Source organism: Poecilia latipinna, unplaced genomic scaffold (genome assembly GCF_001443285.1).
Source record: "Poecilia latipinna isolate Pla-1442-1.1 unplaced genomic scaffold, P_latipinna-1.0 Scaffold136, whole genome shotgun sequence".
In the NCBI taxonomy this organism is placed as follows: domain Eukaryota; kingdom Metazoa; phylum Chordata; class Actinopteri; order Cyprinodontiformes; family Poeciliidae; genus Poecilia; species Poecilia latipinna.
Window position 1 is genome coordinate 559,847 of NW_015112752.1, and position 23,502 is coordinate 583,348.

At 37.1% G+C, this 23,502-nt stretch overlaps 1 protein-coding gene across 1 annotated transcript in view; it reads left to right on the plus strand.

Moving 5' to 3' along the window:
* Positions 1-1,481: 1,481 nt before the first annotated feature.
* cabp7a (calcium binding protein 7a) overlaps positions 1,482-23,502 on the plus strand; it is a 29,948-nt gene continuing 7,927 nt past the window's right edge. The window contains exons 1-3 of the mRNA XM_015028830.1: positions 1,482-2,411; positions 20,622-20,766; positions 22,055-22,166. Coding sequence (XP_014884316.1) covers positions 2,306-2,411; positions 20,622-20,766; positions 22,055-22,166 — 363 coding nt within the window. The 5' untranslated portion in view covers positions 1,482-2,305. The remainder of the gene's footprint in view (positions 2,412-20,621; positions 20,767-22,054; positions 22,167-23,502) is intronic.

Sequence of the window (23,502 nt, forward strand, 5' to 3'; positions counted from 1 at the left end):
TAATGGCCTTCACATTGTAAAAAAAACAAAAAAATTAAAAAAATTAAAACAAATTTTTTTTTTTTTTTTTTTTTTTGCTGTAAGCTTTTTACTATTTGGATTTCTATCATGTCTGTCAACCAGAGACTTCTGGAGCAGTTTGACCATAAGTGGGCCAAAAACCTGTGGACAGGTGCAGAAGTGACATTGAAAATTACAGAAATTGTTTGGTTGCAATCGTTGCTGTTCTATGTTGAGAAATATAATATTAAGCTACAGATTCCATTGTTTTTTTTTTCCAGACCTGTTTCTTTAGGTATGTTTTGTGAAATGATTCTGTTGAGCCACAATTCAAAAACAAAAGTTATTTTTCAGTAAATTTTGGTTTATTACCTTTTTTACTTTTGTCAGTTTCAAGTTATTTCAATAATGATTCTGACTTTTTCACTCATTAACATTAAGTACAAATAATATCTCATCACCCAGAAAGAACATGTAAAATTGTGTCTATCATCTAAAATATAATTATAATAATTCAGAGATTTTGAAAGCTTTGTCTCCACTAATGGGTAAAAACAAGTTTGCAATTACCATTTTTGATAAAATGAAAATAAAAACTGCTGCATCACAATTGATAGTTCTTTTCCAGAGATGCCTCTCATTTCTAATCAGAAATAAATTTCTTTACATTACACTTGTGTAAATTATATACTTACAGCAGAGCTGGTAAGTTAAGAAATAAGACAGCAGCAGTTTTATGAACTGCATGTCAGTATTAGGTAGTCTAATGATCTCTGAAATGTTGAAACACTCTTTAGAAATTATTTTTTAGGAAATTACAGCAATAGCTTGCAACCACTGTCCAAATGATAACTTTGGTAATCTATATTTTTAAAAAATCTGAACCCCATAGAATAGAGCTACAAATTAAGACTATGGAGAAATAAGAGACTTCTTAAAACGTTTGCATAGAACTCGATTTAGAACTTTTGCTGTGTAGGAGAAGATTTCAGCTCCAAATAATTGTCTCTGTACCGAAGGCATTTACCTGTCACCCATTCCGCCAGAAGCCCAAACGCTGCTCAGGGAATGCACATCATGCACTGGAAAAAGCCATTAAAAATTCAAGTTGCTCTAATTTAAAAGTAACATTTTGTGGGGGGTTGCAAAACGAAGACGTTTATTTGGAAAACGCTGCTTTTCATTGAAATTCAGGGAAACATTCAACTGAAGATGATCGGTTTTAAAGTTATAGGCGTTTTCTCACCCCAGGGCAGCAGATCTGCGTCTTAAGTTTATGACCAACATGTCATTAACAAAGCTTGACGTTGTTTTATTACAGTTAATAAGGATTACTAAACATATTGTTAATTATTTTTTCCTGAAATATGCCATGGATATATAAAAGTCACAGAGAATACAGTAGAATACAAAAGGAGAGAGGGAGCGTGCTGCACCAGGGGGAATACCTACTCCCATGAAGTCTGTGTATGTGGATCTATGCGTGTATGTGTGTGTGTGTGTGTGTGTACACATGAAGCCCGATGACGGTGTGGAGACTAGAACAGATGAAGCAGACTGACAGCATTTCTGATTCCTGCTCGGAGCTTTATTCAACCTCTTTCAGCCCTGAACATATGGATCGCAACGCGCCTTTGTGCCAGCGACCAATTAGGGAACGATACATTAATTAATGCTTGTGAAGATCTGAACAAGTGCCAACCCGTCATCATTCCTAGTGTGCTGGAGAGACAGTTAAGTTAATAACCCATTTTATTTACCAGTGTGAAGGGTTTTCATCGCGTATTTTCTGACGGAGGGAGGGTATCTGGAGCTCGGAGCGCGTTAAGTGAGCGCGCCTGCAGCAGCAATCCAACAAGTGGACGCGTGGATTTGCTGGAAGCAGATTTGAAACCGGGCAATCAGGTGATATGTGACCTGCCGTTTTGAAACGTTTTAAATCAGGAAGCAACACCCTCCGCTACTTAACGTGGAGCTCGTCCTAACCAATCGTAGTGCAGCGGTCAAGGCAATTTGCGCGCAATGTGCACTTTTCAAAAGGCTGCTGTGTTGTTTTGAACGCGTGCAACTGAACTGCAAGAAGGTGAGACTCCCTCTGCTTTTCTCCTGCTCTTCATTCATGGACCCAAGGGAAACGTGAAGGGAACGCGCTGCGGATTTCACCGCATCTCCCAGTTCACCACCCATGCTCTCCATCCATGAGCACGCTGCTCCGTTCCCTCGGTGACCGCAGGGGGAAGTTGGAATCAAATCTGTAGACATTTCTTTATGACGAGGGTGGAGGTGGGAGACACAGATTGCAGTCATGCCGATGCACCCAGTCACCTCCACGTTGATGTACCGGGGCATCTGCACCATCCCCGACATCCTCTACAGCGCCCCGGTGAACCTGCCCGAAGACGAGGTTGAAGGTGAGATTGCACCTGTTCACACGGACCGGGCGGCCATCACAGGGCTGTTTGTGAGTCAATATTGACAGTGTGAATTCATGACAGGGTCATACAGTGACATTTGAGCTGGTGAGCTTCCAGCAGGTAGTTGTATGACGGAGGCGCACGGTTAGGACCTTGGACAGCTCTCAGACAGATTTGGGCATTCCCAGTTGTACTTACTGTTAATCTTGTTTTTTGTTGTCATATAATTAGGTTGAATGAAAGAAAATTTGCCAAATGATCAAACTTTGCCAACTATGTCACTTATATCAAATTCAAGATTCTCACTTAAGTGTGCAGCCCTTTCTGAGACAGACACGTTTTTATTCAAAGACATTTGTAATAACAAGCTGCTCCTGATGAGACCAGTGAATAATTTGCAAAACAAATATATAATTACATAAATTGGGGGCTTACAGCTGGAAGATGGATTTATGGAAGCTGGAATCGCCTGGCTCATTAAACCTGGAAGCACACATCTCTTAAAGGTCATGATTTTATATATATATATATATATATATATATATATATATATATCCACTAAAGCTGCAACATCAATATCATCGACTCTCATTTATCTGTTTTTAAAGTATCAGTTTAAAACAGGAGGTGCAGTGACACAAATACAGCTGTATGGAAAAAAAAAGCTTCATTTTTACTTCTTGTGATTCACTGTTTATAGGATTTATTTACGTAAAATAAACACTGGTTCTGTTCTATGAACCACTGATCTAATTTATTATTTTTAAGTCTAAAACTAGCAGTTAAAAAAAGCCCAATATTTTTATGGTGGAATAACCCTGACTTTCAGTCTCAGCTTTCATACCTAATGGCCTGCTCTGCTCCCATCTTTCACATTGTTGCTGTGTTTGATGATCATCCAGTCAGTAGCTCATTAAGAACAATGATGTTTTGGAACTCAGCATAAACTTACATGGAATGGCTGTTACATGTAGAGTTGCTAAATTCAGAAAAATATGAGTGATCTTTACAATAAGACAAGTAAAATGATAAAACATAGATAAAACATAAACTGGTTATAACTGGTTATGCTGAGAAAAGAACAGCTTATGGATTCCCTCTGTGTTTTTACCTTACAGTCCATCCTTTGTCCCATGTGGACAAAATGCTCAAAAGGCATGTTTAGAGATTTGAAAGCATTGGTTTACATTTTCAGAAATCACTTTGTGTGCCTACTGGAAACTGCAGTGCAGAGCACAAGCTATTTTGACATTTCTGAATGCCTTAATTGGCAGATTGAGACATCACTGTGTGCTTCTGCTTGAAAACTGATTTTCTCCCATTGAAGCATTGACAGAAATGTATATGAAAAGCACACCTTTTCTTTGGATGGTAGTGCAGATTTTTCAAGGAAGTCCATGAAATTGTAATGTTGCTCTTCCACATGATACTAACAAACATAAACTTTCTCCTCACAGGAGGTGGGACATCAGCAATTTTCATTTTTCATTGTTTTCTTTTAGCAAAATACTGTAACATGTAATGATCACGATTGGCATTGTAGTGGTAAAGTTGTTCACAAAGTGTTGCTTTAAACAGCATCTTAAATGACTCTCTACAGACCATAAACACGACTATCCTCTGTTGTTGTCATTGATATTTGCTGCAGGAGAAGCCAAGGTTGTTGCGAAAGTGGATCTCTGTTTTCCCTCCCGCCATTCCAATTTAATTTACAATCAAGCTCGGAGTGCAATAAACAGGCAACACTTCATTTAAACGCTAATTAATCAAATCTACTTATGCCTGCTGCACACATGCTGTCACAAGACAAACAGAGCCATTTGGGCTTTGCAGCTCAAGTCACACTGGTGGTGTGACAGGGGAAGCACCGGGATGCTTTGCAGGCAGCACATGGGAGCAGAGGTTGTTGCTGTTTCAGTTGTTGGAGATCATTAGCGATTCTATGGGAGAGAAGTCTCAGAGGCTGTGGAAGAGGAAGGCTTTCCCCACACGGTCACTGACTTCACTGGGCGGTGTGGCTGAGGGTTTCTGGAGTAGGATGGGGCAAAAGTAGAGTAAAAACATCAGATTTGTTATTCGGCTTAGCAGATGCATACATTCCTGCTTATCGATCAAGAGTTGTATTGTAAAACTATTTAGCATTTAGCTTATCAAGACAAAATGCTGCTTTTAGCACCATTATCTTTGTAACTCTTCAAAAACAGATGACAGAGCCACAGACAAGACGTCTCATTGAGTCTTTTATGCTGCATGGCACAAACACATTGAGCAACACAACACTGTATTAAAACTGCATTTAGGAAGCTTTCACAGTAGAGAAGTAGTACTCGCATCAATTTGGGGAGAACGTGAAAAAAATTCACACCCTTTGATTTGTTTCACTTTTACACAATGTCTTACAGCAGGCTAGAATCTGCCTGCTGGTCTAGACCCGAGTTTATGTGAACTTTCACAGCTGCCATAACGACCCAGACTAAGGGTACTTTCACACCATCAGTGTTCAGTCCATTTAAACGGACCAGTTGTTTCTTTTTTATTAGAAACTTGTTAAGATTGTGATATTTTTGACCTTCTTACATGATTATATAAATCATGTAAGCATTTGCTTTTAGAAATTCAAGGAACATCCCCTAAACCAGCAATCTGTTGTAAACATAATGGAAGACTATTTTCTGTAAAATAAAAAGGAAATTGATCATTCAGAGCTTTTTATGTCAGAGAAATAATTTTACAATTTATGTTAGATTTAACGGGGAGTCAATGAAGAAAGGCTGAGAGAGCCGGCAAAATCAATTAGGTCAAGGCTTCCTGACTGCCCACTCTTTAAACATTGGTAAGTCTTGAACTTGTAATGCACTGAGCAACATTTAGTATCTTTTAATTGAATTTTGACGGTGGTTTTGTTTCACAAATGACTTATTGATGAGAAAACTTGCTGCTTGAGCGACAGTGTCTCGTCATCGCTCTCGTCTCCGGAGAGACGGACGAGAATTGGCCGGGAGACAGAGGTGTCACATACATCAGCTTGGCCGTCAGGGACGCGGGGCTTTGTCACAGAAAGAAATTGCGCATTAGTGAATATGTGAGTGTGTGTGCAAGTGCATGCACGGGGACCAAAAGCTCAAACCGAGGATTTGATTTTCAATTACTGCAATGGACACCTTGGGAACGGACCAGTGGCACTGTACTTTGAGGTTGTGAAGATTGTCAAAGCTTTGATTTACACAAAGCTTTTTAGAATCGTTGCATGAATTTTTAACATTGTACATACATGCATGTGTGCATGCGTGCATGTGCGTGTGTGTGTGTGTCTTTGGAGGATGGGTGGGCAGAATGTGGAGGGAGGTGGCAAGTATCTTAATGCACAATGTTGTGAGCATAAATTGAATTGGACTCCATATTCTCAATTTCCCCTCCCACACAAGATGGAAAAAACAGTTGATCATATTACTGCAGCTCAATATAGTTTAGACCTCCTCCACTAGCCACACACGGACTCACACACACACACGCACACACACACACACACACACACACACACACACACACACACACACACACACACACACACACACACACACACACACACACACACACACACACGCTCGGTGTCAATATCGCTGCAGGTGGAATTAAGTGGGTAGCCCATTTCCACACTGCCTAACAACAGCCCTATTGGAAGAAGCTTCAACATACTCCTGGGGCTGAGCCTAAAGCTTTTGCATTATTTCCCAAAATGGGAATCATGTAAGCAGTTGCCAGCAGTTTTCTACTCACCTAAATATGAGATACTGACCATCTTTGTATCTCTGCAACAAAGTTAAGGATACAAAGATGGTCAATATCTCATCTTTAGATGAATAGAAAACTGCTGGCTTTAGGCTCAGTCCCAGGAATATCCACTGTTATATTATGCTATTGATTTAGGCTAAATCATTTTTCTTTGTCCTGCTTGATGACTTTTATGTATTTCAACCATTTGTTAATGTTTTCTAATTCATCACTAAAAACATTTTCCTCAAAGCTAATGGGAAACATTTAGTTCTGTATTTTTATCATTATTTTTACACCATGATTTTCTTAATTGTAGCCAGATTTCTTCTGTCGCTGACAGACTCTCTAGGGAAATGTCCCAAAAACCTCAAAACACCTTCATTAGTTTGGGGTGAGAGTGAAACAATCAATTTATTAATGAGCAAATGTTAAAATGTTACATTGGAGGAATTTAATTCAGTTGACATACATAGGTGAACTGCTTAAAAAAAAGCAATCTAGGTATGTAGGCTTAGATTTGTATGTCAGTGCATAAAAACCCCAGTACACTGTTCTTTGAATATTAATAGTACTTCTGCAGAAAAGATTAGTAAAAAGCCAAAATTATTTTTCTTTGCAGAAGCATAATTTCTCACAGAAAAATATATAAAAATCCACCCTTTAATTTGATAACATTTATCTTTGTACAACCCCCTTTGGCTGTGAGGACAGTTTTAGTCTTTTTTCATATAACATGTAATAACACAGGAGCTTACAGGAAGAGGGACTCTTCTTTATTCCTCTCATCCAGAATTCTGGGTCCTCTTGGCACTCTCTTCTCTTTATTTCAACCAATAGGTTTTCTATGTCATTCCATATTATGAAAAAAGGTACATTTTCTTTCTAAGTAATCCTTTCTCTGTTGATTTGGCAATATGTTTGAGAATGTCGTCCTATTGAAAGAGACAAGTACGACTCATTCACATTTTATTGGGAGTAGCCATCAGATATTGTGATGTTTTACTAAACATCACAGACTCTCTGTAATATTTAACAATTGTCTGTCTTGAGGTGTTTTTTTGACATATCCTGATTTTCATCCTAACCTACCTGGAGTGTTTGTTTCTGAAAAGCTCAGACTTTGTTTCCTCTGTCCAAAACACACAGTCCTAATTAAAGTTTGAGAAGTGCTTAGAAAACCCTTCTTGTGTGATGATGTGATGGTAGATCAAACAATTCTCCTCTTTGGCATGCCTCCTAAACCTAATAGTTGTAAAGGAGGATTATTGATTATTTCCAACAGATATTTGTCTTACCTTTTTTACAATCCCTGCTTACTTTTCCTTATGCCAAGATAAACTTAAGCCTTTGAAAAACATTGTTTGTCACAGTCATAACTGCTTTTAGCTTTGCAATCACTGCTCTGATTGATAATATTTAGGTCTTTTTGGCAAATACTAAGTCTAAATGTTATATTTATTCACCTAGGGAACAAAATAGCATAGCCTAAAATAATTACATTGAAATAAAGTGCAAGGAAGAAAGGGAAAGTATTCCCACAAACCTACTTTCAGTTGGGTGTGAGTATAAACTGACTGATCTGGCAAGGATATCAGTGATTAGAGAGATAATGAGAGGTTCATGGTAATTTTGGAGAAGCTGCAGAGTTCCATATTTCAGGTAGGAGAATGTGTTCACAGCATAGCTAGGCAAATTCATTCCCTATTGATCACTCACTAATGAACAAAGCCACTGCTGAAAGAAAGACATAACAAGTTTACAAGGCCTTCATGCAAACTACAATGCATGGTGGAAAACAAATTTCTCACATCATCCTGAATGCATCATCCCCACAGAGAGACATAGTGATGGAGTCATCATGCTGTGGCGATGCTTTTCTTCAGCAGGGACAGGGAAGCTGGTCTGAGCTTACAGGAAGATGAACAGCAGGACAAGAAGTCCAAACATAGAAATGCATTAGAAAAGTTATGATCAATGCGTATTTTTTTTAGATATTGAAATTCTATTGGAAAGCTGTTCTTAAAAAAATAATAAATGAATACTCTGATGGAGCTTGAGCTCCTACACAATGACCAAAAGAACAAAAATCCCCTCTCTAGATGTGCAAATCTAGTAGAGACAAACTCTGCAGACTGAGGTGACTGAGATTAAAGGTGTTTTAACAAAATATTGGCTTAAGGAAATACAAATGCAGGCAAAAGTATACTCTTTTATATTAAGGAAAAAGGGATAAGGTAACATTTATTTTCCCTGTGCACTACTTCATGTTAGTATATCAAATAAAATCCAGATAAAATATTGTAAAAATCAAAGATGTTTGTATTGTGATAAAATATAGATGAAGGAATTGAAATGGTTTTGCAAGGCTTATGTATTTTACTACGAAATACCAGAAATAGCACTAAATGATGAGCACTGAGTAATTGCACTGAATATGTAATTAGAGCATTTATCACCTCATGCAAATTTATAAAGACAAAAAACAAAATTGGCTCTTTTAGATTGTGATTATTTGTCTTTTTGACTCATAAAACCTCCCAAAAAAATGCTTCCTCAAGCTGCTCAGAGGTTCAAAGTCACTTTAATTCCAGGAAGCAGTTTTGTTTTCAGTAGTAAACATCTGAAGCATTAAACAGAGCTTTAGTTATTTCCTTGCCATCAGTTTTACAAATGCAAATAGCATTGACTGACAGCTTTTAAAGAAAAAAAAACACAGAGTTTCTAATGGCATAAACTGCCTGTGAGGCATTGTTGATGCTACTGCTAGACTCCTACAGTATCTGCAGCAGCAACATTGACTCATTTCTTTGCCCCGAGCTGCAGGGTTGACTTCCATTCCTCATGAAATACTTACACGAATACAAATGAAGATATTTAAAGATGTCTGCGTTTGCTAGGAGAGACAGGAATTATGGACACAACGTATAGTGTGTAGAATCAGTGGGCGGTGTGTGTGGGTGCACATCTGAGGGGGTCAGGCGAGACTATTTCAAGCTTATGGTGTATAAAGAGTGAGACACACAAACACACATGATAAAATGACCAATCAGGAGGGAAGACGATATCCTGGCTTGTTTTCGTTTTCACATGGAAATGAAGCAGATGTGTTCACTAAAGTCAAACACCGTTATTTCTCGAGTGTTCAGCTCAGCTATCGACTTCTATTAGCATTCAGTCTGGCTCTCATTCCAACAAGAGGTTTCAAATATCGCAGAGGAAAATTGAACCTTCAAAAAAAAAAGAACACAATTAGAAATTAATGTCTTTTAAATTAACAGCAATATGAGACTTTAACTTTACATTTAATTATGTGTTTTATTTTTGAAGCTTTAAATGTAGCATCCACTAGAAACATTCACAGCTGTTGAACTTGTTCATATTTCACAATCACTGACACAAACATCCATCAATTTTATTGTGGCAAAAAGTGAAAATATAAGTTAGTGGCTCTGCTACCACCAAGTAAAATCCTTTTCAAGAGTTGCAGAAACCCACAGCTAAAAAGGAAGAATCAGTTTACTTCTAACAGAAAACTAATGCTTCGCATCAAACTTAACACCCCACATCCAGTTCTGACACAGGATCATGACAGCATTATCGTAAAGGGAATTCATAGAACAAGGCATTTATTTAGAGTTGAAGAAAAGATGAAAACAGAATGGAGTTAAATTCCAGAAAATCTTAAAAGAGAACATATTAGATGGTGAAGAAAATGAGACTTGGTGGGAATTCATCCTTCCATCAAGGAGAATAAACAAAATATGGCAGCTACAGTGGAATGGCTCAGATAAATGCATGCTCACACAGACATTTGGAGAATGTCTGGTAGAGATTCCACCTGTTTGAAGGTGGTTGTAATGTGAGAAAATCTGAGGAAGTTCAGGGTTTTGAATAGATTACAAGGCACTGTGTATTCTGCAATTTAACCAGCTTTTGTTGTTAGCTAATTAAGATTATGTCTAATGCATATATCTGTAAAGAAACAAACAATTAGGGCTCCTCTACACTAAGTAGCTTGTAAATTGTCCAGGATTTTTAGTTATTTGTGGATTACAGAATATTATGTTCCTGAATATTGCAAAAAAAAAAAAAAAGTGAACAAAGTCAACTTTATAAATGTAACTAAACAGTAACAAAAAGTACATTTGTGACATTGCGAATGTGTTGCACTGATGGTTATAAGGAAAATAAATCTTACTTTGCCCGTCTCCTCCTTCATGTGGTTCTGTCCAACACTATTCCTGCTCTCCATGATGCATGGCTGCCTTACACAACCTGCCAGACAGACAGACAGGCGGGGATGAATTTCAAAATGGATGTCTTGAATGTGTCACCTGCCTGGATTTGTTATATGAAAAAACTCCACTTGACATAGATGGTGATAAAGATGTGAGTAGAAATGAGCCGTCTCTCAGAGGTTGATGTGACCCGGCACCTCAGCTGGTGAGCCACCGGTTGTGAAAACCTCTTGTGAAAACACAAGTTTTATACCATTTGAATGGTGTTTGTACTAGTACTCCTTTATGTGCATATCTAAAGCTAAAGTGTATAAATTAATTGTAAAACATATTTTTTTTATTTCCGAAACATATTTGAACAGCTAACATTGAACATTGATGAATATTCTGGCCTGAACACTATTTTAAACAGATTTTCATTTATGCTTTATTTCTATTTCTGTCAGGTGTTTCTACAGAAATCTTTAAAGCTACACAATGTAACATTTATTTAAAAAAAATGTTTTTTACACTAAAGACAACTTAGTGTAAAAAACACTGATCTACTTTTTGCTGGAAACCCAAAGCCTCCAAAATGGCTTTGTAATCCGTTTCAGATTGATACATGTCAGTGGCTTTTTCTCCTGTTTCTAAATCATGATGCTTTTTGAGATCTTTTATCTGCTTCCTTCTGCAATTTTACAAGGCATAAATATATGATCCACTGCTTCAGAGTGAAAACCATGCTGCTCCTCCTGAGTCTGAGCTTCAAAAATTGGTTTGTGAATCTCATAATGTCTGAAAAATCCCTCTTTAATGCTTTGCACCCTTTGAAGTGCTATCGATAATTACAAAGTAAATGTTGAAGGGACATTAGCTTCTAAGTCAAATATGTAATTTTATATCCAAGTTTTTTTTATGTTGTTTTGAAGATTCAGTTTTGTAGATTTCTGAAATGTTTCTCCTGGAGATTTGCAGGGAAGCTTGTAAGCATTTGTAGCCAAAGTGCATCATCTGTTATGCCTAAGTGAATGCCTGTTAACACACAGCATAGTCAAATAGCACAAATATCAATACTAGCTGAAAAAGTTCAGTGAGGCATAAAACTGTTTTAAACGAGTGATTGTTTGGCTCAGATTATAATTTGCTTCAGGAGACAGACATGACTTTTCAACCATCTTAACAACAATCAGTGTCAGAGTCTGTCTGTCAAACTGTTTCCTGTATTTTCTTGCCTGTCAGAAGGTGATGCTTTAATCAATCCTGCAGGAACAAAATGCACAAAAAATGTTGGCAATCTGTTTAAAGGATAATGTGAATGTGTTTGCATTTCAGTACAATTTGTGAAGAAAATTTGATTTTTCCATCTTGTATTCTTCTGCTTATTTAATTTGTATGGGCCACTATGCTCCACGTTGGTTCTACGTTACAAAACATGGAAATCATAGTTTTCACCCATTAACTCTAAAAACGAGACAGTCTTTTCTCCACACTCTCTGCTGCTCTTCCCCAAACTTCAAGGAGAAACATTGGAGTGATTTTGTTTTGCTGCTTTGCATGAATCTCCTCCAGACTTTATGACTTTCTTCTCATTGTAATTTTAACAGCAGCTCAGTTTTGGTGCACAGGGCTTCCCAGTGCATGATATAAGACATGAAATGTATCCAGTATATTCCAAGTAAACTTTATGTATGATTAAAATCATGTTTATAGATGTACTATTACTTCCTGGACTACTGCAGAAGCCAATCGTTCCACTCTTTGTTTTGCACCAGTACCTCCTCCTGAGAAGTCTGTGGCAACACTGGATGGTTGATTGCATCCAGTTGTTAATTTTACGTCAGTCTCTCATCCTTTACAGATTGTTTTAGTCATTCACATCACCCAGATCAACCCAGCAAGATCAGAGGGATGTGTTTCCTGTAAATGCAGCTGCGATTGTGGAAACAAAGATAAGTGGTGGAGGATCCACCTTGGCAACATGTGTGAAATATGGTGCTGGGTGTTTCCACCACACCAACAACACTGTGGGTGAGCTCTGTGTCACGATCACATCTTTAAAGTTAATCTGATATGCATTTAAAGCTTCAAAATTAAATTCAGTTCCTCTATGCGAGTCTTAGCACGCTCCGTTCTGCTTAAGATTCATGTGAAAAATGTATTTCTCAGGTTGGAGGATAATGGAGGATCATAAAGTGGTGTTGCTCTCCTTGTAGCCAGCGATCTAAGTAGCTGCTGTCAGTGCTTTCTGCTGTATCACTGGTAAAGCAAAACTATTTTATTATTTCATTTCTTGCTCTCACTATGGCTCTGTGACTACCATTTGCAGGAAAACAAAGGTAAAACAGAAATGGGTCAACTTTGACTCTCCAGTTGGTGTTGACATTTTTCATCATGAAGTGTGAAGAACAACTTAACCCTAAAGGTTTATGGTGCAGCTGAAGTCCGTGAAAAACTATAAGTGATAACAATATATTCAACGCAGTTTCATTTTTTTATTGAGCGACTGGAACCATGTTCACAAACAAAGGCTGTGCATTATGACCTGGCAGCTGGTTTAATGAAATGCAGTGCTAACAGGAGGGATAACCTGTTTCCTTTATCACTACCTTTAGTGGGACCAAAGCCATATTGAATTTTGAAGCAGGAAGAAGGAAGAAACTTATATCATTAGAAACCAGTTTATGTCTCTTCAAATGATGCAACTGTTCAAATAAATAATTAACTACATGTCCAATATGTCTTGTTTCTTCAAACTTCAAGAATCCTATTCAACAACTGACATCAAATAAGAGTCATTGGCAAAATAAGCAGATATGAATTCCTAGTAGAGGAATAGAGACATTTTTACCCAAATTACTTAACTCTGCTTCATAAATGTGGCACCATTTAATAGAAATAAACAAGCTTTCAACATAATGAATTTTATCTCCTAGAAGTTGTGCTACAACAAAGAAATAATTGATCAAACACAAAACGTCCTTTTTGCAATGTTTTAGTCCTGCGGATTACAAGTGGACTATTAATCTGTTTGGTTTCATTTTTGAGAAAAGGGCAGTAGAGAAGAAGATTGTTACAGTTTAACCCAGTTTGATTGGATTTGCACATCATCAAAGTAAGCTATGTCCCTTTACTATATACATCAAGCAAGAGAATTGTGTCTTTACGGCAATAATATATGCTTTTATCAAAATTAGAATGGAAATATGGTGTTGTTAAATTCTTACAGGTAAATTACTTCACATTTTAATCATGTCAGCAAATGCAGTCTTCTCACAAATTCTTAGTTAATCTTTTTCTCTGGCTTCCCCGACATCTAACCTCGACAAAATAGGTCTTGATAGAAAACACGAGGTGCAGATTAGCGTAGAATATCGTGAAATGTGATGATTGCAACTGTCGGGTAGGTTGAATCAAAGTAATTTATTCCCATTCTGATCGATTGCCATGAAGGAGTGACTCCACCAGACTTTATCACCTGTGAAATCAACTGTGATGAGTTCTGGAACGTGAAGGGCTTTTTTCCCCTGCAGCTAATATTTCCTTCCTTTGATAAACAATATAGCCCAGTCCGCAATAGACTAGACAATACCAGGAGCGTAAAAAAACTCATCTATAAATGAGATGATACCATTAAGTTGGCGAACCTGCTAAGACATTGATGAATAATTCGCGGAGCATAGCGAATGCTTTTGATCGCTCACATCCAACCTTTGCTTGAGGTGCTTCTCACATTTTTTATTTTATTTTTTTTTTGCCTTGTGGGTATTGGCCTGGCTCAGCTTGGTTTTGTGCTGTGATGATGAAAACTTGCAACTTTAAAAAGAATAAAAAAATTGGAGACAGATCAATGATACTCGTTCCCTCCTGGGAAATAAAGAGAAAGAACAAAAATCAGCGAAAATTTCACAGCCGTTTACCTTTTTCCATCATCCAAGGTCAAGTGGGGTTTAAAAAGTTAACTCAGAGAATTTATTTTATTTTTTTATGATAAAACATCTCATCTACTTTTACCTTTCCCCTCCTCCTCCTATTTCTTTCTTTGCTTATATCCGCGCTGCACTAGCAAAGTTAATATCCCTAAAACTTCATGCCACCCAAACACTCAAATGGGATTTTCCCTCAGCATTCAGTCAACTTAAAAACTTGCCGTATACTCCTTTTGTATTCTCCAGGGACTTGTTAGAGGCCTATTATGGTAATAGAAAGTCTTCTGGGTGTTTGAGCAGGCCCGTATCTCGCTAAAAAAATGAACTGAGGTTCCTATGGGTGTTTAAAAATAGTCGCCCTAGGTTCACACAAACAGCACCGCAGTGTTTTTCTCATCCTGATAAGGTCTTACATAAAGAGTGGGTGTGCTGCAATTACTGATCCAAAGCAGTCCTGAACAGATGTAGGTCTGACTGAAGCAAAGAGGATCTGTGGCTCTGGGAAAAAAGAAGCTCTGGATTACGTTCATGGATACTTCACTTTCACAAAAACCCTGGCATTGGGTTGTTATGCTCACAGTGCAAAACATATAATTGGCTTTTTTTTTCCCTTTTACTGTTATTTTTAGCAGCAGTAAAGCATTAAACATAAAACGTATTGATGCTCTGCTCAAGGCATAATTCAAAAAGGTAAATATCTTATGTGCAAGAATGTTTTTCGTTTGTGGATCTCCATGCGTCATTAAAAATGTATTGAACTCAGTAATTCAATTAAAAAACATAAATTGTATATGTATTTCTTACACAGAGTAACTGATTTCAGTTATTTATCTTTGTTATTTCTAATGATTATGGATTATAGCTAGTGAAAACCAAAGATATGATTCTCAGAAAATAGAATATTGGCTGAAAACAATAATAAAAGGACATTTAATACAGAAAAAAGGATGTTATAACCGACACTGTCATAGGGGTGAGTAGTGTTATCTTGACAGTTTCCCCGCAGACAGAAGTGTCCAAAAAGGAAGATAGAGCAGAGCTTGGAAAAAATTATTTTATTATTGAGAAGCACCTTTATGTAAAGATCCTTTATGTTTGCATGAATCATCTCAGTTTTAGCTGCTTTTACTGTGTAGAGTATGGAAAGTGATGATGTGTCTCGTGCTTCTCAGTGATATATATGCCATATATGTGGTGTGTACTGCACTATTCTCTGTGGGAGTTCAGCTTTAGATGCTTGGCTCTCGGATCTCAATCTCAACTTGGGTTTATCATCCTTCATTGAATCACACCACAGGGGACCAGGCGGCTTAGCATCTCCGAAGGCCAAAAAGCTCTTCAAAACATCAAAGCAAATACCACACACTTCCAACCATATTCACACCTTCTGGGAGGTGCTGCTGTCTCAAAAGATGCAACAGCAGCAATCAAAAAACAAAAAAAACATGCAGAAATATAATTATACCATAAAATGAAACAGATGATGGTGAGAATGAAATTAATCTTTCAGTAAAGGTAAAAAAAAATAGCATGTAAAGAGATATTAAAATAATTTTTTATTCTTGCTTTCATTTGAAAAATAGCCAAAAATCCCCCTGCTGATTTATTCCTTCAACATTGAACAGCTTTGTTAAATTCTGTATTAGCTTTGGTGGTTTGACACAAATGTTTAGCTACACTCATGAAAGATTTAAAATAACACATATGTTTTCTGTCTCTGCCTCCCACAGAGTGAATGACTGTACAGGACAACTAGTGGAATCGGTCTTGTATGTCCTCCATACAAGTAGCTGTGTTTTTATTGACCATAAAATTGTGCAAAACGGTAGACATTTCGAAAATAAATTAGCAATATTGTAAAAACTAGGATAAGGTGCTAGGATAAAGTGGTTTATTTGGCAAAACTGCAACTGATTTTTTTTTTTTGCATCACACAAGTCACATGATCAACAATGTGCAAACCACGAAGAAGACAACGACTGGAAGTAGTTTGAGGATCATGGCAAAGCATGTTTTTTAATGGCAAAATTGTATTTTTACAAAATCCGCAGATTATTGACAACATTTTGTAATGGAAACGCAACTAATGCAAAGGGCTACACAACAATGCAAAGCATACATCAAATGATAGAAAGGTTTAAGTTGAAATCATAAAAAAGGTTTTTAAACTTATTGAAAACTGTGTGCTTTATGTGTTATGCGCTCTTCTCTCCAGGTCATTAAGATAAGATTTAGCCTGAGATGCTGAAAGCTGTGGACATTGTGAGGCTGCCATGGTTGACACACCTCTTTAATGTCACTCTGGGGCAACCAGGTTGGAGTGATGGTGGTCCCAGAGAGTGTGCTCCACTTCTCAGCCTCCCATTTCTTACTCTCTTTGGCTTCGATTGGCTGTTGAACTTCTCGTTCGGTGTGGCTTTCATCTTGGCCATGTAGCAGTGGAAAAAAATCTTTCCCCTCACTGAATTACTGAGGGAATCCTGGGAGCAGAGGTGGGTAGAGTACCTAAAAATTTTACTCAAGTAGGAGTGGCACTACTTCAACTTATTTTTACTGAAGTAGACGTAAGAACTAGCTTTTCAAGAAATTACTCCAGTCAGATAAAATAAAAAGTATTTGGTATAAAGTCTCCACAAACACTGAGATCACAACATCAATTAGTATTTTAAAGATCAAAATGAAAATACTTTGTATAAATAACACAATTGGAACATAATAACATCAGGCAAAATAAATATTTTCATGTTTGCTGTTTAGACTCAACAAGAACTGTTAAAATGAACATTGAAAAATGTTCTTTGAACCAACTTAAAAAATACTCTAATTTGTTACAGCTGCCTTTTTTAGGTTTGTTCAAGCTATAATTTCAATTTCAGTATTATTCCAAGCAGAGTGATATATTGAGCAAAGCTAATAAACAAATGAAACAAATTGTCTTTTCACTGTAGAACATGAACAGACTTTCAAATCATCAAACTGAGAGTGAAGAGAAGAAAACCTCCCACACCTTATGTTGTGAATTATATAGAGAAGAACAAAAAACAATGTTAAATATGTCATTAAGCCAAAATAAAAAGCTGGTTGTCTGCTTCAATCATAAATTCTATGTTAAGGAGCATTAATATTTTTTATTATTTTTTGAACATCAATGCGTATTTTTATAGTACTGGGGTAAATATGATTATTAATTTTTAAAGTATTTTAAATAAGCTCATGACAGTTTTTGGTAGATTTTATTAAGATGTGATTGTTGATAAAAGTTAAAATATCCAAAGATGATTGTTACATTTTTGTGTTTAATCAGGCCTAGGGACAAACAATACAGTATTTGATTTCATAACTGTCAGAAACTTAGAGTGACAGGCAGTCTACAGGCAGAATGTTTGCATTAGATAAGAACATTTTTATGTCAGTCATTCAACACTTGAGTCTTAACTATGATTTAAAGAAAAGTGTAATAATTAATTGTCCTTAAAACGGAACAATTCAAGTTATCTGTGCAAACGAAGACCAATATTACAGCTATTCACTGGGATAAATATTCCAGCAGAAGCAGTTTTTTAATTAAGATTGAGTCACTGTTAGGGATTGCATATGATTCCAGTTCAATTAGGGCTCATAATTAAGTAGAAGTGGGATAATATGAGGATATTTAGAATTTATTTGGTAGAATGTGGAAAGAATTTGTATTTTTTTTTTTGTTGGCAAATTACTTTTGCAGAGATTTCACTTGGTGTGCTTACCTCAGAGAATATTTACTTTCTTTCAGCAGGAGTGTGTGTGATGTAGTTGTAAGTAGACACAAGAGATTTAGGTAATTTATTTGTTTTGCTCATGTTTCTGGAGTTGATAGGAGGTTTATTGTATTTCTGGCCTGTGCAGAAGGGGAATGTATATTCTGTAATGACTGCTACACTAGGAAGCTCCTCCCTAAGCAATTTGAGCTTGTTCTTTAAGACTTTGTTTTTCTTTTTTTATACATGCAATTTACTGAGTAACACTCACCATTAAGAATATGCTGCTTTCTTGAGAAGACGGACCAACCTTTCTGGTAGCCTCCTACTCGACTACATGAAAACCCATCATCCTAAAGTAAACAGAAGGACCTCAGGTGGATACTGCAATGTTGTTATTCTGTAAACAATAAGATCCACCCAGAATTTTGAAAAAAAAAACAAAAAAAAACACTGCTGACATTCAATGATTTAAACTGTACCTGCAGGAAGACATCTTGTAGCAAAAAGCAATGGGAAAACAGCTGCTCCGACTGTCACTTCGATTTGCTGTATAAATTGCATGCCCAGATGTAATCCATTGTAATACATGATTGCCAGGGATGCTTGTCCCAATGGCACATAATGTCTTGTCCCAATGGCATAATGTCTGTTCCATAGACATGCACTTGATTACGAAAAACCATTTCCTGGAGTTCTGCTGCAACATCATGCATTGAATGAGACACTGTTTCCTGCCATCATTGATATTCCATATTTCGCTTTTCAGCTGAAATGTTTGTCAAACTGTCATGTTGTGTTTTTTTTTGTTTTTTTTGGCTTGGGGCCTATCCATTTGTTGCAGTTCTGACACCCGATAAATTCACCGGTGCAGCAGTTTTCATTTACAAGATTTTCTGGCTTTGCAGTGAATTGATAAAGTTTCTTTAGAGTTACCCTTCACTTACTTAATAGTTTTTTCTTAGCAAACTCAGAGGCAGAGATAATTTCAAGCAGAATTTTAATTCAGTTTACCTAGACGACCGCTCTTATCAGCTGCATACCTTCAACAGGCTATACATTATTTAGCAACCATTTGATGTTTGGCTTTCTTATTTTCTCAAAACCCACTCAACCGTTTTTTTCATCAGGAAGCAATTTTTTTGCACCAATGTTACCTTATGAAAGCCCTGAATCTAGACTTGTGCCGAACTACACGGATGTTACAACAGTGACTATATAGAATACATCTTTCATTGCGTAACACAATACCCTCAATTGGCACCCATAACAAAGATATTTCAAAATCCTTTCAAAAATGATTTTCAGTCCATTTGTTATAATCTTGCCACTGGTCATTTTAGAAGAGTACTTTCATTTGGTAAGTGAAAAATGTAACTTTTTAAGTATTTTTTTTACAAAACCAGTGGCGTTGCATGTCCTTTGGCGTACCTGGCTTTAATGGTTCCAATCTGGCAGTCTTCTTCTGTGACATTTTACAAGGATGGCGCTTGCAGAGACAAATCTTTGATCATTCCTGTTTGCATAGTCTCTCTACATCCTCCAGAGTCAGGGGTCTTCTAAAATCATCTCTTGTTTGTCGCTCCTCTCACAGGTTTTCCCTGTTTGTGACCTGAGATGATCATGGAAAACATTTGCTGCTAAACTACTGCTGTTTCTATTTAAGTGGTTGTAGGTACGTGTCTCGTTAACACACCTACAACCACAGCTCGTTTTCTGGTAGAGGCAGCCACATCTTTATTTCACATCTCTTTGCTTTTTCAGAGTTCACAATGCCATCCTCTTTAACAAGATTGCAGGGCCTTTGAAAGAGAAACCAGGTTCACACACAATGGGTTGTGTATGTAGAAAAGTTTAATCTAACACAATGCCGCAAGAAAATGAAAGATGCTCTGATATCACTTCCTTATTTATTTAGTTCTGCAGCACATGCAGATTCATCGTCACATGACCAAAGTTGCCATGAAGTCTTTGGACATGCGGGGAAATTTGTCACATGGCCAGATCATGACTCTATAATAAAATATAGAGTCAAAATTGTGTTTGGTATGTGCACAAAGATATGGAACAGTTTGCAAATATGTACAACTTGTTCGATCAGTAGTTGATTTGTGAAATATTTTGAGAGTAAATTTACAAATGCATTGCTTGGGGACTAGGAAATACATCTACTGGGAGGCTGCACTTTTCCTTTCATTTATAGAAGCAAAACCTATTCCTTCTAAGCTATTTTTGGTTCTTGCACTTCGGATTTTGGCAACCTAGAACACATGCGAGAGATTTGATTCATCCCTGTAAAATTCACGACCCAAGGCAGAGAGCTCTGCCCCCAAAATGTTGCTCTGATTTTCGTGTTGTTCAGGGGTATTCGTTTTATTTTTGCTCTTTTCAGTTAACTAATAGAATCTGTTCTCTTACGCTGCCAATCCCCTCAAATAACTATGACTCAGGCATTGATGCACCATAACAAATGGGTCTGTGGAGGCTTTTCCCCTTTCATATCCTGATTTGTACCAAAACCTCAGCTTGTATGTGTGCTTGTCTTCTCTGCAGAAATCCGCGAGGCCTTCAAGGTTTTTGATCGTGATGGAAATGGGTTTATCTCGAAGCAAGAGCTGGGAATGGCCATGCGTTCTCTGGGCTACATGCCAAATGAGGTGGAGCTGGAAGTCATCATCCAGAGACTTGACATGGATGGTAAGATTCTTGCTTCCTTTTTTCTGTTTCAGAAAAACACCTCCAATTTGAGCTTTTTTTAGCTACCTAAATTGCTTTTCTCGAGGTCCATTCAAACTGTCCTTGGTGGATCCATTGAGCCCAGCCAAAAGTTCCTTTGTAATCAACATTTATGACCATAGCAGAGACTTTGCTCAAAATAAGTGCTTGTCTGTATGGTTGTTTATAAAATCGCTGTATGTGAAAAATTCAGAAAAGTTTAAACTATGATAAGTCTAAATTAAAATATTGACAAATGTATTAAACTTTGAACATGAATCTCTATTTTATTCAATTAGTTGACAATAACTTGTTTTATTCAACAATTATGTTATTTATAGAACTTATGGCATCGCCCTCAATTTAACCCAAACCTCTGACTGGCTGATTGGTTTCCTGACATCGCCTCTCCCAGAATCACGCTCTAACCTGGATTCTTACTCTGACTCAGAAAGAACCAGCAAACCCACCAAAAAGCCATCCTTAAAAACAGGCCAGGTCAAACTTGGCTCACTTTTCTCTGAGTTGTTTCAGTTTGTGAAATGTTATCTCCCACACCCAGTCACACCCTCGTGCTCAATGCCACTTGGTTTCTTAATAAGTGAATCACTTCGTTCTGAATCCTAAGTGAAAAACCACAAAACGTCCAAAATTTAGTGCCATCAGAGAACATTGCCACCTGTCCACAGCAGACAGGTCACGTTGATGGAGCAGAAACACCAGCAGCTACTTCTGACCCAGTAAGGTGTAACTGTTCTGGTGCAGAAAGCAGATCAAAGCTGGTTCCAAATGCTGGTCAACTTCCTTTCACTCTCCCTCTCAAAATAGTATCAGAACTTAACAACTGTACATAAAAGCCAGACTTACAAGATACAAATAAACCTTCAATCTTGTTTTAGTGTACTTATTTTGGCATCCAATTCCTTAGTCATCAAACTTTTCCCTTTTCACTTGTAGTTTGAAGCATACATTTAGTGTTAGTCTTCAATCGTTCAATTTGTTTGTGTTTTCATATATTCATTAAATAGACCTTGGATAGATTAAAACCAGCATTTTAGTATTTTGTCCATTGATTAGCATTTTCCTTTGTATTAAGAATGACTTAAAGGAAAAGGCCTGATCCTTTTGATTTATCTTTCTATAGATTTTAATAGTGACTGGTTCAGAAACACAAATACATTTCAAGAAAACTTATTCAAATCCTCTTTTCACCCACAAATTGCCTAACTGTAGAATAATTCCTGTGTTTTTTTTTTTTTTTTTTTTTCCGGCGACTGCCAGGGGGACTTTGAGGAGTTTATTACTCTTTTGGGTCCAAAGCTGACAGCAGCCGGGATGCCAGACAAGTTCAACGGCACTGACTTTGACTCAGTTTTTTGGAAGGTGCTTATTATTCAGATGTTATTTTCTCCTCAAGAGGCAGAGGGGTTGACAGAAGAGTCTCAGGTGTTGCACATTTCCCAGCAAAGAGTCATTTAATGTCAGACAAAAAGTGGCTCTAATTGTCATGTTCTCTGGGGCATTAACAGGATGACTTCATTGTCATGACAGTGTTACTGCTTTGATCATCATAGCAAAGTAATTATAAAATTATTTAAAGACATCATATTAGGTAATCATCTTCTCAGGTTGACACTGGAATGGAAATTAGCGTGGTGATAACTGCTCCTGTTGAAACGGAGCGAATAATGGAGGTCTCTGAATATTTGGTTCATCCACTGCATGATGATAAAACTCTGCTTGGAGAGAAGAGCAGGAAGAACAGAAAGGGCCACATGTAGCCGAACAGAACATTACGTAAGCCGTGTGGTAGTTTCCATCGTTTGCTGCTGGATTGTTCACACAGAGCCTCCAGTCACACCGCCGAGCTTGGCTCAGGCTGAGCTGAAAATAAGTAAAACACAAACTCTGTCCAAACAGCTGCAGATGCCTGATAGGAGAAATGTTGTTTTTAGTTTTAATAATAGATCATTATTTGTTAAGTTTAAAAAAAAAAAAAAAGAAAAACATATTTGTGTATTCTTCAATGGGAATTATTTTATTTTGGGATAATAATTTCTGTTTGTCACATTTGAGGTGAACGAAGGATTGGCAGTATCTTAACATTTGTTTAATATAGCTACAGTTTTAGCTCTGCTTTCTGTTTTCTATATTCATACATTCACAGACACATCCTGGCAACCATGATGAGTATTTTACTACTTACTTACAGGTACATATCAGTCTGACTTGAGATCAGCCACGTTTTCAAGTTCTTTTCAGAAATAACCTTTCAGCATGTATTTTTTATTAAGCCCAGATTTCTCATTGAAATGATGTATTCCAATCTTAAATGCCATATTTCCATCAGTTGTAAGCAAGAAAGAAAGGCATGAAAACATCAGTTTGTGTGTAATTAATCCATATAATGTGTTTCGTTTACTGACTGTCTCCATTACATTAGGAGGCACTTGTATGTTGGAAACAGTTTCCTTTCAATTAAAAAAATAATGTTGCTTCAATTTTCTAACAGCGTGACACCAAATTAACTTGAAGGCGGGGGAGCTCTTCCTAGATATTGTGAGCTGTAAATAGATAAGTTTCAAACTCACGATTCTTCTGCAAGAGCTTATCATCACTGGCAAAACAGGATTTGTTTTCACTTCCTTTCAGTGGTTGTTGAAAACTTTTATTCAAAGATGCATGTCCAAAGCACCGAACTGCAGCAAACTTCACAGCT